General features: G+C 65.5%; 1 protein-coding gene across 1 annotated transcript; it reads right to left on the bottom strand.

Moving 5' to 3' along the window:
* Positions 1–510: 510 nt before the first annotated feature.
* LOC311429519 (cadherin-related family member 5-like) lies at positions 511–18,195 on the bottom strand (the record flags this gene model as incomplete). The annotated part of the gene is made up of 11 exons (XM_084540609.1): positions 511–708; positions 2,105–2,305; positions 4,154–4,260; positions 4,854–4,944; positions 5,843–6,010; positions 12,671–12,781; positions 12,883–12,969; positions 14,043–14,135; positions 14,239–14,298; positions 16,353–16,585; positions 18,135–18,195. Coding segments are annotated over 11 exons (1,410 nt in total), but the record flags the coding sequence as incomplete, so codon positions are not given.
* Between the last annotated feature and the right edge of the window lie 1,052 nt (positions 18,196–19,247).

The raw sequence follows: 19,247 nt of genomic DNA on the forward strand, positions 1-19,247 counted from the left end.
CAGAATGTCCCCACAATGTCCCTGTGGTGTCCCCATGGTGTCCCCATGGTGTCCCCTCAATATCCCCTCAATGTCCCCTCAATGTCCCCACAGTGACCCCGTAGTGTCCCCCCGGTGTCCCCACAATGCCCCCGCAGTGTCCCTGTGGTGTCCCCATGGTGTCCCCACAGTGTCCCCACAATACCCCTGCAGTGTCCCTGTGGTGTCCCCACCATGTCCCCAAAATGTCCCTTCAATATTCCCACGACATCCCCTCAATATCCCCATGGTGTCCCCTCAATGTCCCCACAATGTCCCCACAATGTCCCTGTGGTGTCCCCATAGTGTCCCCACAGTGTCCCCTCAATGTCCCCACGGTGTCCCTGCGGTGTCCCCATGGTGTCCCCTCAATATCCCCTCAATGTCCCCTCAATGTCCCCTCAATGCCCCCGCAGTGACCCTGCAGTGTCCCCATGGTGTCCCCACGCTGTCCCCACACTGTCCCCACGCTGTCCCCTCAATGTCCCCAACCTGCAGGCTGTACGTCTGTGCAGGGCGCAGTCTGTCGGCGCGTGCCACCAGCAGCCCGTTGGGCATCAGCTGGAACAGCTGGCCCTGGTCCCGGTCCCAGTCCCGGTCCTGGTACTGGTCCCAGTCCCGGTCCCGGTCCCGGTCCCGGTCCCGGCCGTGGCGTGGCCGCAGGCTGTAGCGCACCTTGGGGTTGATGCCCTGCGGGGGCAGCGCCCTCAGACCCCCGCCCGCAGCCCCGACACCCCCCCGTGACACCCCGCTGTGCCCATGTCCCCGTGTCCCCGTGTCCCTATATCCTGATGTTCCCGTAGCCACACGTCCCCCTGTCCCCACGCTCCCACATCCCAATGTCCCCATGTCCCTTTGTCCCCAATTTTCCATGTTCCCATGTCCCCATGTCCCCATATCCCAATGTTCCCATAGCCACACATCCCCCTGTCATCACATCCCCATGTCCCTGTGTCCCCATGTCCCCATGTCCCCGTGTTCCCAGCTCTTTCTGTCCCCACACCCCCATACCCAATGTCCCCACATCCCCATGTCCCCATATCCCCACAATTCCATGCCCCCACATTCCAGTGTCCCCACATCCCCATGTTCCTGTGACCCCACACCCCAGCATCCCCACGTACCCGTGTCCCCGTGTCCCCATAACGCCAAGTCCCCACATCCCCATGACCCAATAACCTCACATCCCCGTGTCCCCAGGTTCCCATGTCCCCGTAATCCCACATCCCCACATCCCCATGTGCCCATAACCCCACACCCTGTCCCCAAATCCCCATGTCCCCATAACCCCACACCCCTATGTCCCCACATCCCTGTGTCCCCATGTCCCCATAATCCCACATCACCATGTCCCCATAACCACATAACCCCATGTCCCCATGTCCCCATGTCCCCAAAACTCCACATCCCCACATCCCCATGTCCCCATAACTCCATAACCCCGCATCCCCGTGTCCCTGTGTCCCCATAACCCCACTCCTCCCATCCCCATGTCCCCACGTCCCCATAACTCTGTGTCCCTGTGTCCCCATGCCCCCATAACATCATGTCCCTATGTCCCCATGTCCCCACAACCCCCCTCCCCACCTCCCCATGCCCCCATAACCCCATAACCCCATGTCCCTATGTCCCCATGTCCCCATAACCCCCCTCCCCACCTCCCCACACCCCCACGCCCCCATAACCCCATAACCCCATGTCCCCATGTCCCCGTGTCCCCAAGTCCCCATAACCCCATAACCCCACAACCCTGTGTCCCTGTGTCCCCATAACCCCACTCCCCATATCCCCACGCCCCCATAACCCCATGTCCCCATGTCCCCATGTCCCCATAACCCCACATCCCCACATCCCCATAACCCCATAACCCCACATCCCCACAACCCCCCTCCCCACCTCCCCACACCCCCATAACCCCCTAACCCCATGTCCCTATGTCCCCATAACCCCACAACCCCCTCCCCACGCCCCCATAACCCTATGTCCCCATGTCCCTGTGTCCCCCTAACCCCCTAACCCCCTACCAACCCCCCTAACCCCCTAACCCCCTACCAGCCCCCCTAACCCCATAACCCCGCGCCCCCACCTCGGGGAAGTCGGGGTCGTGGGCACGCAGGGCGAGGACGCGGCCACCAAAGGTGGTGACGAGGGCGGCGTCGCGGCCCCCCCCGGGGACGAAGGCGCGGACGGCCGGCAGCGCGAAGCGGGGGGGGTGCCGGTTGGGGGCCAGCACCCGGACCACCGCCACCGCCACCGCGTACTTGGTGGCGTCGTTCACCTGGGAGGCCTGGGGACGATGGGGACAGTGGGGACAATGGGGGTGATGGGGGCGGTGGGGACGGTGGGGGTGGTGGGGGCGATGGGGGCAATGGGGACAATGGGGACAATGGGGGTAATTGGGGTGATGGGGACAATGGGGAAGGTGGGGTGATGGGGACAATGGGGACGGTGGGGGTGGTGGGGGCGATGGGGACAGGGGGACAATGGGGACAATGGGGACGATGGGGACAATGGGGATGATGGGGATGATGGGGGTGATGGGGACAATGGGGACAGTGGGGGAGATGGGGGTGATGGGGGTGATGGGGACAACAGGGATGATGAGGGCAATGGGGACAATGGGGACAATGGGGACAGGGGGACAATGGGGATGATGGGGATGGTGGGGTGATGGGGGCGATGGGGGCAGTGGGGGCAATGAGGATGGTGGGGGTGATTGGGACCATGGGGACAATGGGGACAATGGGGATGATGGGGACAATGGGGACAACAGGGATGATGAGGGCAATGGGGGCAATGGGGACAGTGGGGGCAATGAGGGCGATGGGGGCGATGGGGACAGGGGGACAATGGGGGTGATGGGGGTGACAAGGGGCAATGGGGACAACAGGGACAGGGATGGGGATGGGGTGGGATTGGAATTGGGATTGGGATTGGGATGGGGATAGGATTGGGATTGGGATTGGGATTGGGATTGGGATTGGGATTGAGATGGGGATGGGATGGGATGGGGTGGGATTGGGGACAATGGGGACAGGGACGGGGCCCCCCCCATTAACCCCACACCTCCCCCTTTAACCCCAGGTCTCCCCCATTAACCTTGGCTCCCCCGCAGCCCCTCCAGGTCCCCCCCCTTAACCCCGGGCCCCCCAAATCTCCCCCAGGTCACCCCACTACCCCCGGGCCCCCCATTAACCCCGTGCCCCCCCCATTAACCCCGGGTCCCCCCCAACCTCTCCAGGTGCCCCCCATTAACCCTGGGTCCCCCAAATCTCCCCCAGCTCCCCTCCATCACCCCACGCCCCCCCCCCCATTAACCCCAGGTCTCCCCCAGGACCCCCCCACCTCCCCCAGCCCCCCCCCCATTACCTCAGGTCCCCCCCATTACCCCAGGACCCCCCCACCTCCCCCAGGACCCCCCCACTACCCCAGGACCCCCCCCATTAAACCAGGACCCCCCCATTACCCCAGTTGCTCCCCACCTCCCCAGGACCCCCCCACCTCCCCCAGCCCCCCCCACCTCCCCCTGCCCCCCCATCCCCCCCCCACTACCCCCCCCCACCTCCCCAACCCCCCCCCTTTGCCCCCCTTTGCCCCCCCTTTGCCCCCCTTGCCCCCCCTTGACCCCCCCTTACCCCCCCGTACCCCCCCCATACCCCCCCCGTACCCCTCCCCGTGCCCCCCCCTTACCCCCATTACCCCAACCCCCCCACACCCCCCCAACCGCCCCCCACTACCCCCCCTCCCCCCCCTCCCCCCACCTCCCCATCCCCCCCCATACCCCCCCCTTACCCCCCCATACCCCCCCAACCCCCCCATACCCCCCCCTTACCCCCCCATACCCCCCCAACCCCCCCATACCCCCCCCTTACCCCCCCTTACCCCCCCATACCCCCCCTTACCCCCCCCAACCCCCCCAATACCCCCCCCATACCCCCCAATACCCCCCCCATATCCCCCCAGCACCCCCCCCATACCCCCCCTTACCCCCCCATACCCCCCCCATCCCCCCCCTTACCCCCCCAGTACCCCCCCCATACCCCCCAATACCCCCCCCATACCCCCCCAGCACCCCCCCCATACCCCCCCTTACCCCCCCCAGCACCCCCCCATACCCCCCCCGTGCCCCCCCCACCATGACGCTGAGGCTGATGCTGGGGGTCCTGCGGCTGCTCTCCACGGGGCGCAGCAGCGTGATGGCCCCGCTGGCGTTATCCACGTGGAAGCGGCCGCTCTCCTCCCCTGGGGGGGGGGCCACAATTTCAGCATCCCCCCCCCCACCCCCCCCCGGGACCCCCAACCCTCCCCCATCCCCCCCATCCCCCCCCCGGTGAGGACACTGCGGGAAAATCCCCCCCCCCCCCCCCACAAGGGGTTGGGGGGGGGGGCACCTGGGGGTCCCCAGGGGTATCCCCAGCATTTTTTTTTTGGGGGGGGGGGGCGTTAACCCCTTCAGCACCGAGGGGGGGGGGGTGTTGACCTCTCGTGACCCCATAACCCCCCCCTATAATGGATTAGCCCCCCCCTGCCCCCCCCCGGGCTCTATCCCTTTATTCAATTTGTGCCAATTGGATTGTGCTGGGGGGGGGGGGGATAAATAACGAGGGGGGGGGGGGGGGGGGCACCGGGTCCCATCTCCTCACATATCCGTGACCCCCCCCCGTGCCCATAAACCCCCCCCCCCCATCCCCCATCCCCCATCCCCCCCCCCATGTCCTCGCCCCCCAGCTGCACCCCCCATAACCGTGACCCCGCCGGGGCCGTGACCTCCCCCATGACCCCCCCCGTGTCTGTGCCCCCCCCCCCCCCACCGTGTCCCCCCCCCCCAATGTCACCTGCCAGCAGGGAGTAGCTGATGGGCGCCCGCAGCCCCCGGTCCCCATCCTCGGCGTAGATGGAGCCGGGGCTGAAGCGCAGGGGGGAGCCCTGCTTGGGGGGGGGGGGGGGGGCACTCAGACCCCCACCCCCGGGGACCCCCACCCCCAGGTGCCCCCCACCCCCTTGTACCCTCCCCTTGTACCCCACCCAGGACCCCCCCCCCGTTACCCCCCTCCCAAGGTACCCCCCCCCCAGTTACCCCCCCCCAGGTACCCCCCCAATTACCCCCACCCGCAGTTACCCTCTGGGACCCCCCCCCATAGGAGCCCCCCCCCCATGAGTCCCCTTTGCCCCCCTTTGCCCCCCCTTGCCCCCCATTTTCCCCCCTTTTCCCCCCCTTTGCCCCCCCCTTTGCCCCCCTTTGCCCCCCCTTGCCCCCCATTTTCCCCCCTTTTCCCCCCCTTTGCCCCCCCCTTTGCCCCCCTTTGCCCCCCTTGACCCCCCCTTTACCCCCATTTTCCCCCCTTTGCCCCCCTTACCCCCCCTTTTCCCCCCTTTACCCCCACTTTGCCCCCCTTGACCCCCCCTTGACCCCCCCTTTGCCCTCTTTGCCCCCCCTTTACCCCCCCTTCACCCCCCTTTTCCCCCCCTTTGCCCCCTTTACCCCCCTTTGCCCCCCCCTTTTCCCCCCTTTGCCCCCTTTACCCCCCTTTGCCCCCCCCTTGCCCCCTTTGCCCCCCCCTTTGCCCCCTTTGCCCCCCCCTTTGCCCCCCTTTACTCCCCTTTGCCCCCCCTTTACCCCCCCTTTTCCCCCCTTTTCCCTCCCATTCCCCCCCCACCCCCATTTCCCCCCCTTTGCCCCCCCTTTACCCCCTTTACCCCCCCTTTACCCCCTTTACCCCCCCTTCTCCCTCCCCAAATCCCCCCTTTGCCCCCCCCACACCCCCTTCACCCCCCCTTTTCCCCCCCCATTCCCCCCCCCCACCCCCTATTTCCCCCCCCCCACCGTCAGCTCTCCCTCGGTGACGTTGGCGGTGTAGACGGGGCTGATGCAGACGCCGGGGGGGTGCCCGGGGGGGGCGCAGGGCAGGAAGCGGGGGTACTGATCGTCCCCGTCCAGCACGTTGACCCGCACAAGGGCCGAGGCGTTGAAGCGCTCCTTGGTGTTCATCTCCTGCCGGGGACAAGGACACGGGACATTGGGGACAGATGCCAGGGTGGGTGGGGGGGGCACAGGGACACAGGGACACTGGGGACATGGGGATGATGGTGACATGGGGACCCCGTGGTACATGGATACTGGTGGCACAGGGACACTGGTGACATGGGGATGCTGGTGGCACGGGGACACTGGTGGCACAGGGACCCCATGGCACAAGGACAATGGTGGCATAGAGACACTGGTGGCACAGGGACACAGACCCTGGGGACAGGGACACTGGGGACAGGGACCCTTGGGGACAGGGACCCCCAAGGCACAGGGACCCCATGGCACAGGGACACCAAGGCACAGGGACATTGGTGGCACAGGGACCCCATGGCACAAGGACAATGGTGGCATAGAGACACTGGTGGCACAGGGACAAAGACCCTGGGGACAGGGACCCCAAGGCACAGGGACACCAGTGGCACAGGGACACCGGTGGCAGAGGGACACTGGGGACATGGGGACCCCATGGTACATGGATACTGGTGGCACGGGGACACTGGGGACATTGGGACACTGGTGGCACAGGGACATTGGTTTCACAGAGACCCCATGGCACAAGGACAATGGTGGCATAGAGACACTGGTGGCACAGGGACAAAGACCCTGGGGACAGGGACCCCAAGGCACAGGGACACCAGTGGCACAGGGACACTGGGGACATGGGGATGATGGTGACATGGGGACCCCGTGGTACATGGATACTGGTGGCACAGGGACACTGGTGACATGGGGATGCTGGTGGCACGGGGACACTGGTGGCACAGGGACCCCATGGCACAAGGACAATGGTGGCATAGAGACACTGGTGGCACAGGGACACAGACCCTGGGGACAGGGACCCTTGGGGACAGAGACCCTCAAGGCACAGGGACCCCAAGGCACAGGGACCCCATGGCACGGGGACACCAAGGCACAGGGACATTGGTGGCACAGGGACCCCATGGCACAAGGACAATGGTGGCATAGAGACACTGGTGGCACAGGGACAAAGACCCTGGGGACAGGGACCCCATGGCACAGGGACACCAGTGGCACAGGGACACCGGTGTCAGAGGGACACTGGGGACATGGGGACCCCATGGTACATGGATACTGGTGGCACAGGGACATTGGGGACATTGGGACACAGGGACCCCATGGCACAAGGACAATGGTGGCATAGAGACACTGCTGGCACAGGGACACAGACCCCGGGGACAGGGACCCTTGGGGACTGGGACCCCCAAGGCACAGGGACCCCATGGCACAGGGACACCGGTGGCATAGGGACATTGGTGACAGGGGGATGATGGTGACATGGGGATCCCATGGTACATGGATACTGGTGGCACAGGGACACTGGTGACATGGGGATGCTGGTGGCACGGGGACACTGGTGGCACAGGGACCCCATGGCACAAGGACAATGGTGGCATAGAGACATTGGTGGCACAGGGACAAAGACCCTGGGGACAGGGACTCCAAGGCACAGGGACACAGGTGGCACAGGGACACTGGGGACATGGGGATGATGGTGACATTGGGACCCCATGGTACATGGATACTGGTGGCACAGGGACATTGGGGACATTGGGACACAGGGACATTGGTGGCACAGGGACCCCATGGCACAAGGACAATGGTGGCATAGAGACACTGGTGGCACAGGGACAAAGACCCTGTGGGGACAGGGACCCTTGGGGACAGGGACCCCAAGGCACAGGGACACCAAGGCACAGGGACACCAGTGGCATAGAGACATGGGTGGCACAGGGACACTGGGGACATGGGGACCCCATGGTACATGGATACTGGTGGCACGGGGACACTGGTGGCACAGGGACCCCATGGCACAAGGACAATGGTGGCATAGACACTGGTGGCACAGGGACAAAGACCCTGGGGACAGGGACCCTTGGGGACAGGGACCCCAAGGCACAGGGACACCGGTGGCACAGGGACACTGGGGACATTGGGACACTGGTGGCACAGGGACACTGGTGGCACAAGGACACAGACCCCGGGGACAGGGACCCTTGGGGACAGAGACCCCAAGGCACAGGGACACCAAGGCACAGGGACCCCAAGACACACGGACATTGGTGGCACAGGGACACCAGTGGCATAGGGACGTTGGTGACATGGGGATGATGGTGACATGGGGACCCCATGGTACATGGATACTGGTGGCACAGGGACACTGCTGACACGGGGATGCTGGTGGCACAGGGACACTGGTGGCACAGGGACTCCATGGCACAAGGACAATGGTGGCATAGAGACACTGGTGGCACAGGGACAAAGACCCTGGGGACAGGAACCCCAAGGCACAGGGACACCAGTGGCACAGGGACACTGGGGACATGGGGATGATGGTGACATGGGGACCCCGTGGTGCATGGATACTGGTGGCACAGGGACACTGGGGACATTGGGGCCCCAAGGCACAGGGACACTGGGGACACAGGGCCCCCATGGCACAGGGGCACTGATGGCACAGGGACCCCATGGCACAGGGACACTGGGGACAGGGACCTTGGGGACATGAACCCCTGGGGACAAGGATCCCAAGGCACAGGGACACTGGTGGCACAGACACTGGTGGCACAGGGATGCAGGTGGCGCAGGGACACTGGGGACACAGGGACAACGGTGGCACAGGGACACTGGTGGCACAGGGATGCTGGTGGCGTGGGGACGGTGGTGGCATGGGGACCCCAAAGCACATGGATACTGGTGGCACAGGGACAATGGTGACATAGGGACACCGGTGGCACAGGGACGTTGGAGTCACAGGGACCCCATGGCACAGGGACACTGGTGGCACTGGTATCCCATGATACAGGGACACTGGTGGCACAGGGACACCGGTGGCACAGGAACGCTGGTGGCACTGGTATCCCATGGCACAGGGACACTGGTGGCACAGGGACACTGGGGACATAGGGACAATGGTGACACAGGGACCCCATGGCACAAGGACACTGGGGACATAAGGACACTGGTGGCACAGGGACCCCATGGCAAAGGGACACTGGTGGCACTGGTATCCCATGGCAGAGGGACACCAGTGGCACAGGGACGCTGGTGGCACTGGTGTCCCATGGCACAGGGACACTGGGGACATAGGGACAATGGTGACACAGGGACCCCATGGCACAGGGACACCGGTGGCACAGGGACGCTGGTGGCACTGGTATCCCATGGCACAGGGACACTGGTGGCACAGGGACACTGGGGACATAGGGACAATGGTGGCACAGGGACCCCATGGCACAAGGACACTGGGGACATAAGGACACTGGTGGCACAGAGACCCCATGGCAAAGGGACACTGGTGGCACTGGTATCCCATGGCACAGGGACACCAGTGGCACAGGGACGCTGGTGGCACTGGTGTCCCATGGCACAGGGACACTGGGGACATAGGGACAATGGTGACACAGGGACCCCATGGCACAGGGACACCGGTGGCACAGGGACGCTGGTGGCACAAGGACACTGGAGACATTGGGACAATGGTGGCACAGGGACGTTGGAGTCACAGGGACCCCATGGCACAGGGACACTGGTGGCACTGGTATCCCATGATACAGGGACACTGGTGGCACAGGGACACCGGTGGCACAGGGACGCTGGTGGCACTGGTATCCCATGGCACAGGGACACTGGTGGCACTGGTATCCCATGATACAGGGACACCGGTGGCACAGGGACACTGGGGACATAGGGACAATGGTGACACAGGGACACTGGTGGCACAGGGACCCTATGGCACAAGGACACTGGGGACACTGGGACACTGGTGGCACAGGGACCCCATGGCAAAGGGACACTGGTGGCACTGGTATCCCATGGCACAGGGACACCAGTGGCACAGGGACGCTGGTGGCACTGGTGTCCCATGGCACAGGGACACTGGGGACATTGGGACACTGGTGACACAGGGACCCCATGACACAGGGACACCGGTGGCACAGGGATACTGGTGGCACAAGGACACTGGGGACATTGGGACAATGGTGGCACAGGGACGTTGGAGTCACCGGGACCCCATGGCACAGGGACACTGGTGGCACTGGTATCCCATGATACAGGGACACTGGTGGCACAGGGACACTGGGGACATAGGGACAATGGTGGCACAGGGACCCCATGGCACAGGGACGCTGGTGGCACTGGTATCCCATGATACAGGGACACTGGGGACATAGGGACAATGGTGACACAGGGATCCCATGGCACAAGGACACTGGGGACATAAGGACACTGGTGGCACAGGGACCCCATGGCAAAGGGACACTGGTGGCACTGGTATCCCATGGCACAGGGACACCAGTGGCACAGGGACACTGGGGACATAGGGACAATGGTGGCACAGGGACACTGGTGGCACAAGGACACTGGTGGCACAGGGACACTGGGGACATAGGGACAATGGTGGCACAGGGACCCCATGGCACAGGGACGCTGGTGGCACTGGTATCCCATGATACAGGGACACTGGGGACATAGGGACAATGGTGACACAGGGACACTGGTGGCACTGGTATCCCATGATACAGGGACCCCATGGCACAGGGACGCTGGTGGCACAGGGACCCCATGGCACAGGGACACTGGTGGCACTGGTGGCACAGGGACGCTGGTGGCACAGGGACACTGGGGACACTGGGACAATGGTGGCACAGGGACAATGGTGGCACAGGGACACTGGGGACATAGGGACACTGGTGGCACAGGGACCCCATGGCACAGGGACACTGGTGGCACAGGGACACTGGGGACATAGGGACGATGGTGACACAGGGACACTGGTGACACAGGGACCCCATGGCACAAGGACACTGGGGACATAAGGACACTGGTGGCACAGAGACCCCATGGCAAAGGGACACTGGTGGCACTGGTATCCCATGGCACAGGGACACTGGTGGCACAGGGACGCTGGTGGCACAGGGACCCCATGGCAAAGGGACACTGGTGGCACTGGTATCCCATGATACAGGGACACTGGTGGCACAAGGACACTGGGGACATAGGGACAATGGTGACACAGGGACACTGGTGGCACAGGGACCCCATGGCACAAGGACACTGGGGACATAAGGACACTGGTGGCACAGAGACCCCATGGCAAAGGGACACTGGTGGCACTGGCATCCCATGGCACAGGGACACTGGGGACATAGGGACAATGGTGACACAGGGACACTGGTGGCACTGGTATCCCATGATACAGGGACCCCATGGCACAGGGACACTGGTGGCACAGGGACGCTGGTGGCACAAGGACACTGGGGACATTGGGACAATGGTGGCACAGGGACCCCATGGCACAGGGACACTGGTGGCACTGGCATCCCATGGCACAGGGACACTGGGGACATCGGGACAGCGGTGGCACAGGGGCTGCGCACAGGTGGGTGTCCCCGGGGGGGGGCGTGTGGCGGGGGCCCATTAGGGAAATTACCCCGGGGATTGAGGGCAGGTGGCGGGGCGCTGACGGGATCACGTCGCCCCCAATTAGCGGGGAGCGGCTAACGAGCGCGGGGGGGGGGGGTGACAGCACCAGGGGGGTCACGGGCTGTGAGCACAGCCCTGGGTGAGCCCCCCCCCCCCCTTCATTAATGGTCCCACAGGGTGTGCGTTGTCACCATGGCACAGAGGGGACGGGGCACGGGGACACCGGGGACAGGGGTGGGCACCGGGTGGGCATGAGGGGCATGGGGACATGGGGTGGGCACAAGGGACACAGGGACATGGGGGGGGCACAGGGGACACAGGGACACGGGGTGGGCACAAGGGACATGGGGTGGGCACAGGGTGGGCACGGGGTGGGCTTTAGGGACACCAGGACATGGGGTGGGCACAGGGGACATGGGGACACAGGGTGGGCACGAGGGACATGGGGTGGGCACAGGGTGGGCTGGAGGGACTCAGGGACATGGGGTGGGCACAGGGGACATGGGGACATGGGGTGGGCACAGGGGACATAGGGTGGGCATGGGGTGGGTGTGAGGGGACACGGAGAGGGCACAAGGGACACAGGGGCATGGGGTGGGCACAGGGGACATGGGGACATGGGGTGGGCACGAGGGACATGGGGTGGGCACGGGGTGGGCACAAGGGACATGGGGTGGGCACGAGGGACACAGGGACATAGGGTGGGCATGGGGTGGGCTTTAGGGACACCAGGACATGGGGTGGGTACAGGGGACATGGGGACATGGGGTGGACACGGGGTGGGCACAAGGGACATGGGGACATGGGGTGGGCACAAGGGTTATGGGATGGGCACGTGGTGGGCACGTGGTGGGCACAAGGGACATGGGGACAAAGGGTGGGCACAGGGGACATGGGGTGGGCACGGGGTGGGCACGAGGGACACAGGGCCACGAGGAAGGAGCAGGGTGGGCAGAGGGTGGCACGGGCACAACGTCCCCAAACCCGTGACGGGTTGGTGGCACAGCCACGGGGCGCACGTGGCACGGGCAGAGGGGACACGGGGACGCGGGGCGGACACAGGGCACGGGCACCGCGTCCCCAAACGCATCGGTGGGGGCTGCGCGGAGACGGGGAGGGGGACACGGGTTGGGGGGGACACTTGGGGGGGTGGTGACACGGGGGGGGGGGGCTGCTCACCACGGCTGTCACCACCACCTCCAGGCGCTGGCGGCTCTCGAAGTCCAGGGCGCGCGCCAGCACCACGCGGCCGCTGTTGGGGAGGTCGATGCGGAAGAAGCGGGCGTCGGGCTGGGGAGGGGGACACGGGGGGGTCAGGGTCACCGTGGCACCGGGTTCCCCGTCCCCTCCTGTCCCCCTCGGTGTCCCCGTGTCCCCCCCCCAGGACGCACCGAGGAGGCGTCGATGACGTACATCAGCAGGTCCCCGTCCGCGTCCTCCGCCTGCGTGCTGAACACCACCGAGTGCACGGCCACCAGCTGCGGGACCCCCCCGCCCCCCCCCGTCACGCGGGCACCCCCGGGGGGACCCCACAGGCACCCAAGGGTCCCCCCCAGACAGGCCCGGGTGCCCCCCAATAGCCCCGTCCCCTGTTCTTGCGCCCAGACCCTTCTTTGTCGCTGTGCCCATGGATGTCCCTGTCCCTGACGCATCCCATCCCTGTCCCAAATCCCCATTTCATCCCAATCCCAATTCCGATCCCAATCCCAACCCCATCCCCATTTCATCCCAATCCCAATTCCAATCCCATCCCATCCCCATCCCATCCACACCCCATCCAATCCCATATCCCTATCTCCATCCCATCCCCAACTCATCCCCGTCCCTAATCCCATCCCAATCCCTCTCTCTCCCCAATCCTAGTCCCAATCCCCATCCCATCCCATCCCCAATCCCAATCCCATCCCCATCCCATATCCCCATCCCCATCCCATCCCCAATCCCATCCCATATCCCCATCCCATCCCCATCCCATCCCATCCCTCTCCCCAATCCCAATCCTGTTCCATGCCATCCCCAATCCCATTCCCACCCCAATCCCCATCCCATCCCTCTCCCCAATCCCATTCCATCCCAATCCCAACCCCTCTCTCTCCCCAATCCCAATCCCAATCCCAATCCCAATCCCATCCCATCCCATCCCAATCCCAATCCCATCCCCATCCCATCCCCATCCCATCCCAACCTCTCTCTCTCCCCAATCCCAGTCTCAATCCCCATCCTATCCCATCCCCAATCCCATCCCATCCCCATCCCATCCCCATCCCCATCCCCATCCCATCCCCACCCCCATCCCATCCCCATCCCAACCCCATCCCCATCCCAACCCCATCCCCATCCCCATTTCATCCCAATCCCAATTCCAATCCCATCCCCATCCCATCCCAATTCCAATCCCATCCCCATCCCCATCCCATCCCAATCCCAACCCCTCTCTCTCCCCAATCCCAATCCCATCCCATCCCCATCCCAATCCCATCCCATCCCCATCCCATCCCCATCCCAATCCCATCCCAATCCCAATCCCAATCCCACTCCCACCCGTCCCCACCTCGCTGACGTTGTGCGTGAGGACGGGCTCCCCGCGGAATCGGGGCCGGTTGTCGTTCTCGTTGAGGACCTGGACGATGACGCGGTACTCCACCTGCGGGGAGGGGGGGCACAGCGGGGGGTGGGGGTGACCCCATGGGGGTCCCGGGGTGGGGGGGCTGCCCCCCGTTCCCCCACCCCACGTCCCCGCACCGTACCGGGGCGAAGCCGTCCTCGGCGCACGTCAGGGCCACCATCAGCACCGGGGACTCCAGCTCCTGGGGGGGGTGGGCGCACATGGGGGGCACGGGGACTGCCCCGGGGGGCACCCCAGGGTGGGGTCCCCGTGTGCCGGGGGGGGGGGGGGCAGGATGGGATGGGGCGGGGGGTGATGGATGTGGTGTGGGATGGATGGAGGTGGGTGTGGGATGGACAGACGTGGATTTGGGATGGACAGACGTGGATTTGGGATCAACAGACGTGGATGTGGGATGGACAGATGTGGATTTGGGATGGACGTGGATGTGGGATGGACAGACATGGATGTGGGATGGATGTGGATTTGGGATGGACGTGGATTTGGGATGGACAGACAGGGGTGTGGGATGGACGTGGATACAGGACAGACATGGATTTGGGACGGACAGACATGGATTTGGGATGGATGTGGGTATGGGACAGACAGACGTGGATTTGGGATCAACAGACGTGGATGTGGGATGGATGTGGATGCAGGATGGACAGACGTGGATGCAGGACAGACAGACGTGGGTTTGGGATCAACAGATGTGGGCGTGGGATGGACATGGATGTGGGATGGACAGACGTGGATTTGGGATGGATGGACGTGGATTTGGGATGGACGTGGATGCAGGACGGACAGACATGGGTTTGGGATCAACAGACGTGGGTGTGGGATGGACAGATGTGGATTTGGGATGGACAGACGTGGATTTGGGACGGACAAACATGGGTGTGGGATGGATGTGGATTCAGGACAGACAGACATGGATGCAGGATGGACAGACATGGATTTGGGATTTACAGACGGGTGTGGGATGGACAGATTTGGATTTGGGATCAACAGACGTGGGTGTGGGACAGACAGATGTGGATGTGGGATGGACAGACATGGATTTGGGACAGACAGACATGGATTTGGGATGGTCATGGATGCAGGATGGACAGATGTGGATACAGGACAGACAGACATGGGTTTGGGATCAACAGACGTGGGTGTGGGATGGACAGATGTGGATTTGGGATGGACGGACGTGGAGTTGGGACAGACAGACATGGGTGTGGGATGGATGTGGGTGTGGGACAGACAGACGTGGGTTTGGGATGGACGGAGGAGGTCGGGATCAGGACGGGCTCAGGACAGACGGAGGCGGGTGGGGGACAGACGGAAAGGGCCGGGGGCAGCAGACGGGCGCGGGATGGGGGCGGGATGGGGGGCGGCGTGGTGAGGGCGGGGGGTGCGGGGTGGGGGCAGGATGGATGGAGGCTGGATGGAGGATGGGTGGAGGACGGGTGGAGGATGGATAGAGGCTGGGTGGGTGATGGATGGAGGACGGATGGAGGCTGGAGACAGGATGGAGGATGGATGGAGGCTGGCTGGATGGACACAGGATGGATGGAGGCTGGGTGGGAGATGAATGGAGGACGGATTGGAGGACGAGGGAATGGATGGAGGACGGACACAGGACAGAGGGAGGATGGATGGAGGATGGAAGATGGATGGAGGCTGGAAGGAGGATGGATGGAGGACGGGTGGAGGAGAGACAGGATGGACATGGGACAGACAAAGGATGGACACAGGATGGATGGAGGAAGGATGGACAATGGATGGAGGCTGGACACAGGACGGATGGAGGCTGGATAAAGGGTGGATGGAGGACGGAGACAGGATGGAGGCTGGGTGGAGGAGAGATAGAGGCTGGGTGGGCGATGGATGGAGGACAGATGGAGGCTGGAGACAGGATGGAGGCTGGATGGAGGCTGGACGGATGGAGGATGGATTGGAGGACGAGGGAATGGATGGAGGGCGGATGCAGGACAGAGGGAGGACGGATGGAGGACGGGACGGACACGGGGACACGGGGACATGGGACGGACACGGGACGGACATGGGGACACAGGACAGAGGGAGGATGGATAGAGGATGGATGGAGGCTGGATGGAGGTCGGATGGAGGATGGACACAGGACGGGTGGAGGACGGATGGGACGGACACGGGGACACGGGACGGACACGGGACGGACACGGGACGGACACGGGGACACGGGACGGACACAGGGCCGTGCGGGGGGGTCTCCCAGGGGGTCCTCACCTCGCGGTCCAGCGCCCTGCCGGCGGAGGCGTTGAGGCGCAGGCTGCGGCCGTCCAGGTAGAACCAGGCGGCGTCGGCGCCGGCCAGGCAGAGCTGCAGCGCGGGACCCCCCGCGTCCCCCCCCGGGGGCAGCCGCGCCACCAGGCTGCCGTGGGCGCTGTTCTCGGGGATCTCCGTGAAGACGTTGCCGAAGCCGCTGCAGCCCTCGCCCCGCGCTGAGACCCCCACGGAGGCTTGGCACAGGGGGGCGGGGGGCCGGGTCCCAGGTCCCCAGCTCCGGGGTCCCCAGGTCCCCATCTCTGGGGTCCCCGTGTCCCAGGTGCCCATCCCCAGGGTCCCCAGATCTTCACCTCCAAGGTCCCCATCTCCAGGCTCCCCACCCCAGGGTCCCCATGTCCCAGGTCCCCACCCCCAGGTCCCCATCTCCAAGGTCCCCACCCCAGGGTCCCCATGTCCCAGATGCCCACCCCCATGTCCCATATCCCCATCCCCAGGTCCCCAGGTCCCCAGCTCCAGGGTCCCCGTGTCCCAGGTGCCCATCCCCAGGGTCCCCAGATCTTCACCTCCCAGGTCCCCATCTCTGGGGTCCCAAGGTCCCCACCCCCAGGTCCCCATCCCCAGGGTCCCCAGATCTTCACCTCCAAGGTCCCCATTCCCAGGGTCTCCAGGTCCCCATCTCCAGGGTCCCCGTGTCCCAGGTGCCCACCCCCAGGTCCCCAGATCTTCACCTCCCAGGTCCCCATCTCCGGGGTCCCAAGGTCCCCACCCCCAAGGTCCCCATCCCCAGGGTCCCCATTCCCCATGTCCCCATTCCCCAGGGTCCCCAGATCGTCACCTCCCAGGTCCCCATCTCCAGGGTCCCCACCCCAGGGTCCCCATGTCCCAGGTGCCCACCCCCAGGTCCCCATCTCCAAGGTCCCCACCCCCCAGGACCCCACACCAAAGGGTCCCCGTGCCCCAGGTCCCCACCTCTGGGGTCCCCAGGTCCTCACCCCCAGGTCCCCAACCCCAGGGTCCCCATGTCCCAGTTCTCCACCCCCAGGTGCCCACCCCCAGGTCCCATATCCCCATTTCCAGGGTCCCATGTCCCATGTCCTCACCCCCAGGTCCCCACCTCCAAGGTCCCCAGGTCCCCAACCCCAGGGTCCCCATGCCCTGGGTGCCCACCCCAAGTGCCCCCCACCACATCCCCTTGCCGTTGGGTCGCCCCCGTCCCTCTCACTGTGTCCCCACCCCACAGCCCCCAAGTCCCCGTCCCCAAGGGCCACCAGCGCCCCTATACCCAGGTGCCCATCTTGGGGTCCCCTTCTGAGGTCCCCACCCCTGGGTGCCCACCCTGGGGTCCCCACCTCTCGTGGTTGCCACCCGCAGTGTCCCCACGTCTTAGGGTCTCCATCCCCAGGGTCCCCAAGCCGGGGCCCCCATCCATCCCCAGTGTCCCCATATTTTAGGGTCCCCATCTCCAGGGTCCCAATCCATTCCCAGTGTCCCCAGTATCCCCATCCACAGGGTCCCCATCCATCCCCAATGTCCCCAGTGTCCCCAGCGCCCCCATATTTTAGGGTCCCCATCCCCAGGGTCCCAATCCATCCCCAGTGTCCCCAGTATCCCCATCCTGGTGCCCCCACCCACCCCCAGTGTCCCCATGCCTTAGGGTCCCCATCCCCAGTGCCCCCATATTTCAGGATCCCCATCCCCAGTGCCCCCACCCCGGTGCCCCCACCTCCCCCCCAGCCTCCCCAGTGCTCCCAGTGCCCCCAGTTCCCCCCCGACCCCGCTCACCAGTGGCCAGCAGCAGCGCCAGGCGTGCGGCCAGTAGGGCCGTGTAGGGTGGCACCGCCATGGGGACGGGGACGGGGACGGGGCCGTGGGTGGCAGCCTGCGACCATGGGGGGGGGGGGGGGCCACGGTGACCCCTGTGACCCCCCCATGGTGACCTGTGACCCCTGCGCCCCACCAGCCCCCCGCCCCCGTGCTGTCCCCATGTCCCCATCCCTGTCCCCAACCCCAGGACCCCACATTTGGGACCCCCCCCGTGCCCCCCCCTCCATCCCCATCCCTGTCCCCCCCCCCCATGTCCCCAGGGTCTCGCTGCCACCAGCCCCCCCCCCGCAACCAGGCGCCCCCCCAGCCCCCCCTTAACCCCCCCTAACCCCCCCCTTGACCCCTCCTGACCCCCCCTTGACCCCTCCTGTCCCCCCCCTGCCCCCCCCCACCCCGTGCAGGTGCCCCAGGTGTGCAGGGCCCCCCCCCCCGTGCCCCCCCCCCCCCGTTAACCCGATTACAACCCACGCGGGAGGGCGCTGCGGGGACACGGCCCCACGCACGACCCCCCCCCACGACCCCCCCCCCCCACACACTGGGGATGGGGGGGGGCCATATGGCACGAGGGGGGGCCCCCCCCTCCCCCAGGTGCCCCCCCCCCACCCGGCCACATGCTGCTGCCAGCCCCCAATTAGCGGCCGTTAATTAGCGCGGGGGGGGGTGGGGAGCCCCATCTGCCGCCCCCCCCCACTCACCCCAGGACACCGCGATGGGGGCCCGGGACCCCCCCCCCAAAAAGGGGCTGACCCCCAGCACCTCCCAGCCCCCCCTGGACCCCCAAATCCCCCCTGGACCCCCCCGGGACCCCCCCCTAGACCCCCTCCAGCCCCCCCGGGACCCTTTGCTGGGGGGGGCTCCCAGGGGTCCTGGGGATTCCCATGGGGTCCTGACCCCCCCAGCCCCCCCCGGACCCCCAAATCCCCCCCGGAACCCCCCCGGAACCCCCTGGGCCCCCTTGGGACCCCCCCTAGACCCCCTCCAGCCCCCTCCCGAGACTCCTTTCTGGGGGGGGGCTCCCAGGGGTCTTGGGGATTCCCATGGGTCCTGACCCCCCCACGCCCCCCCAGACCC

The sequence above is a fragment of the Aythya ferina genome (assembly GCF_964211825.1).
Source record: "Aythya ferina genome assembly, contig: HAP1_SCAFFOLD_1286, whole genome shotgun sequence".
Lineage (NCBI taxonomy): Eukaryota > Metazoa > Chordata > Aves > Anseriformes > Anatidae > Aythya > Aythya ferina.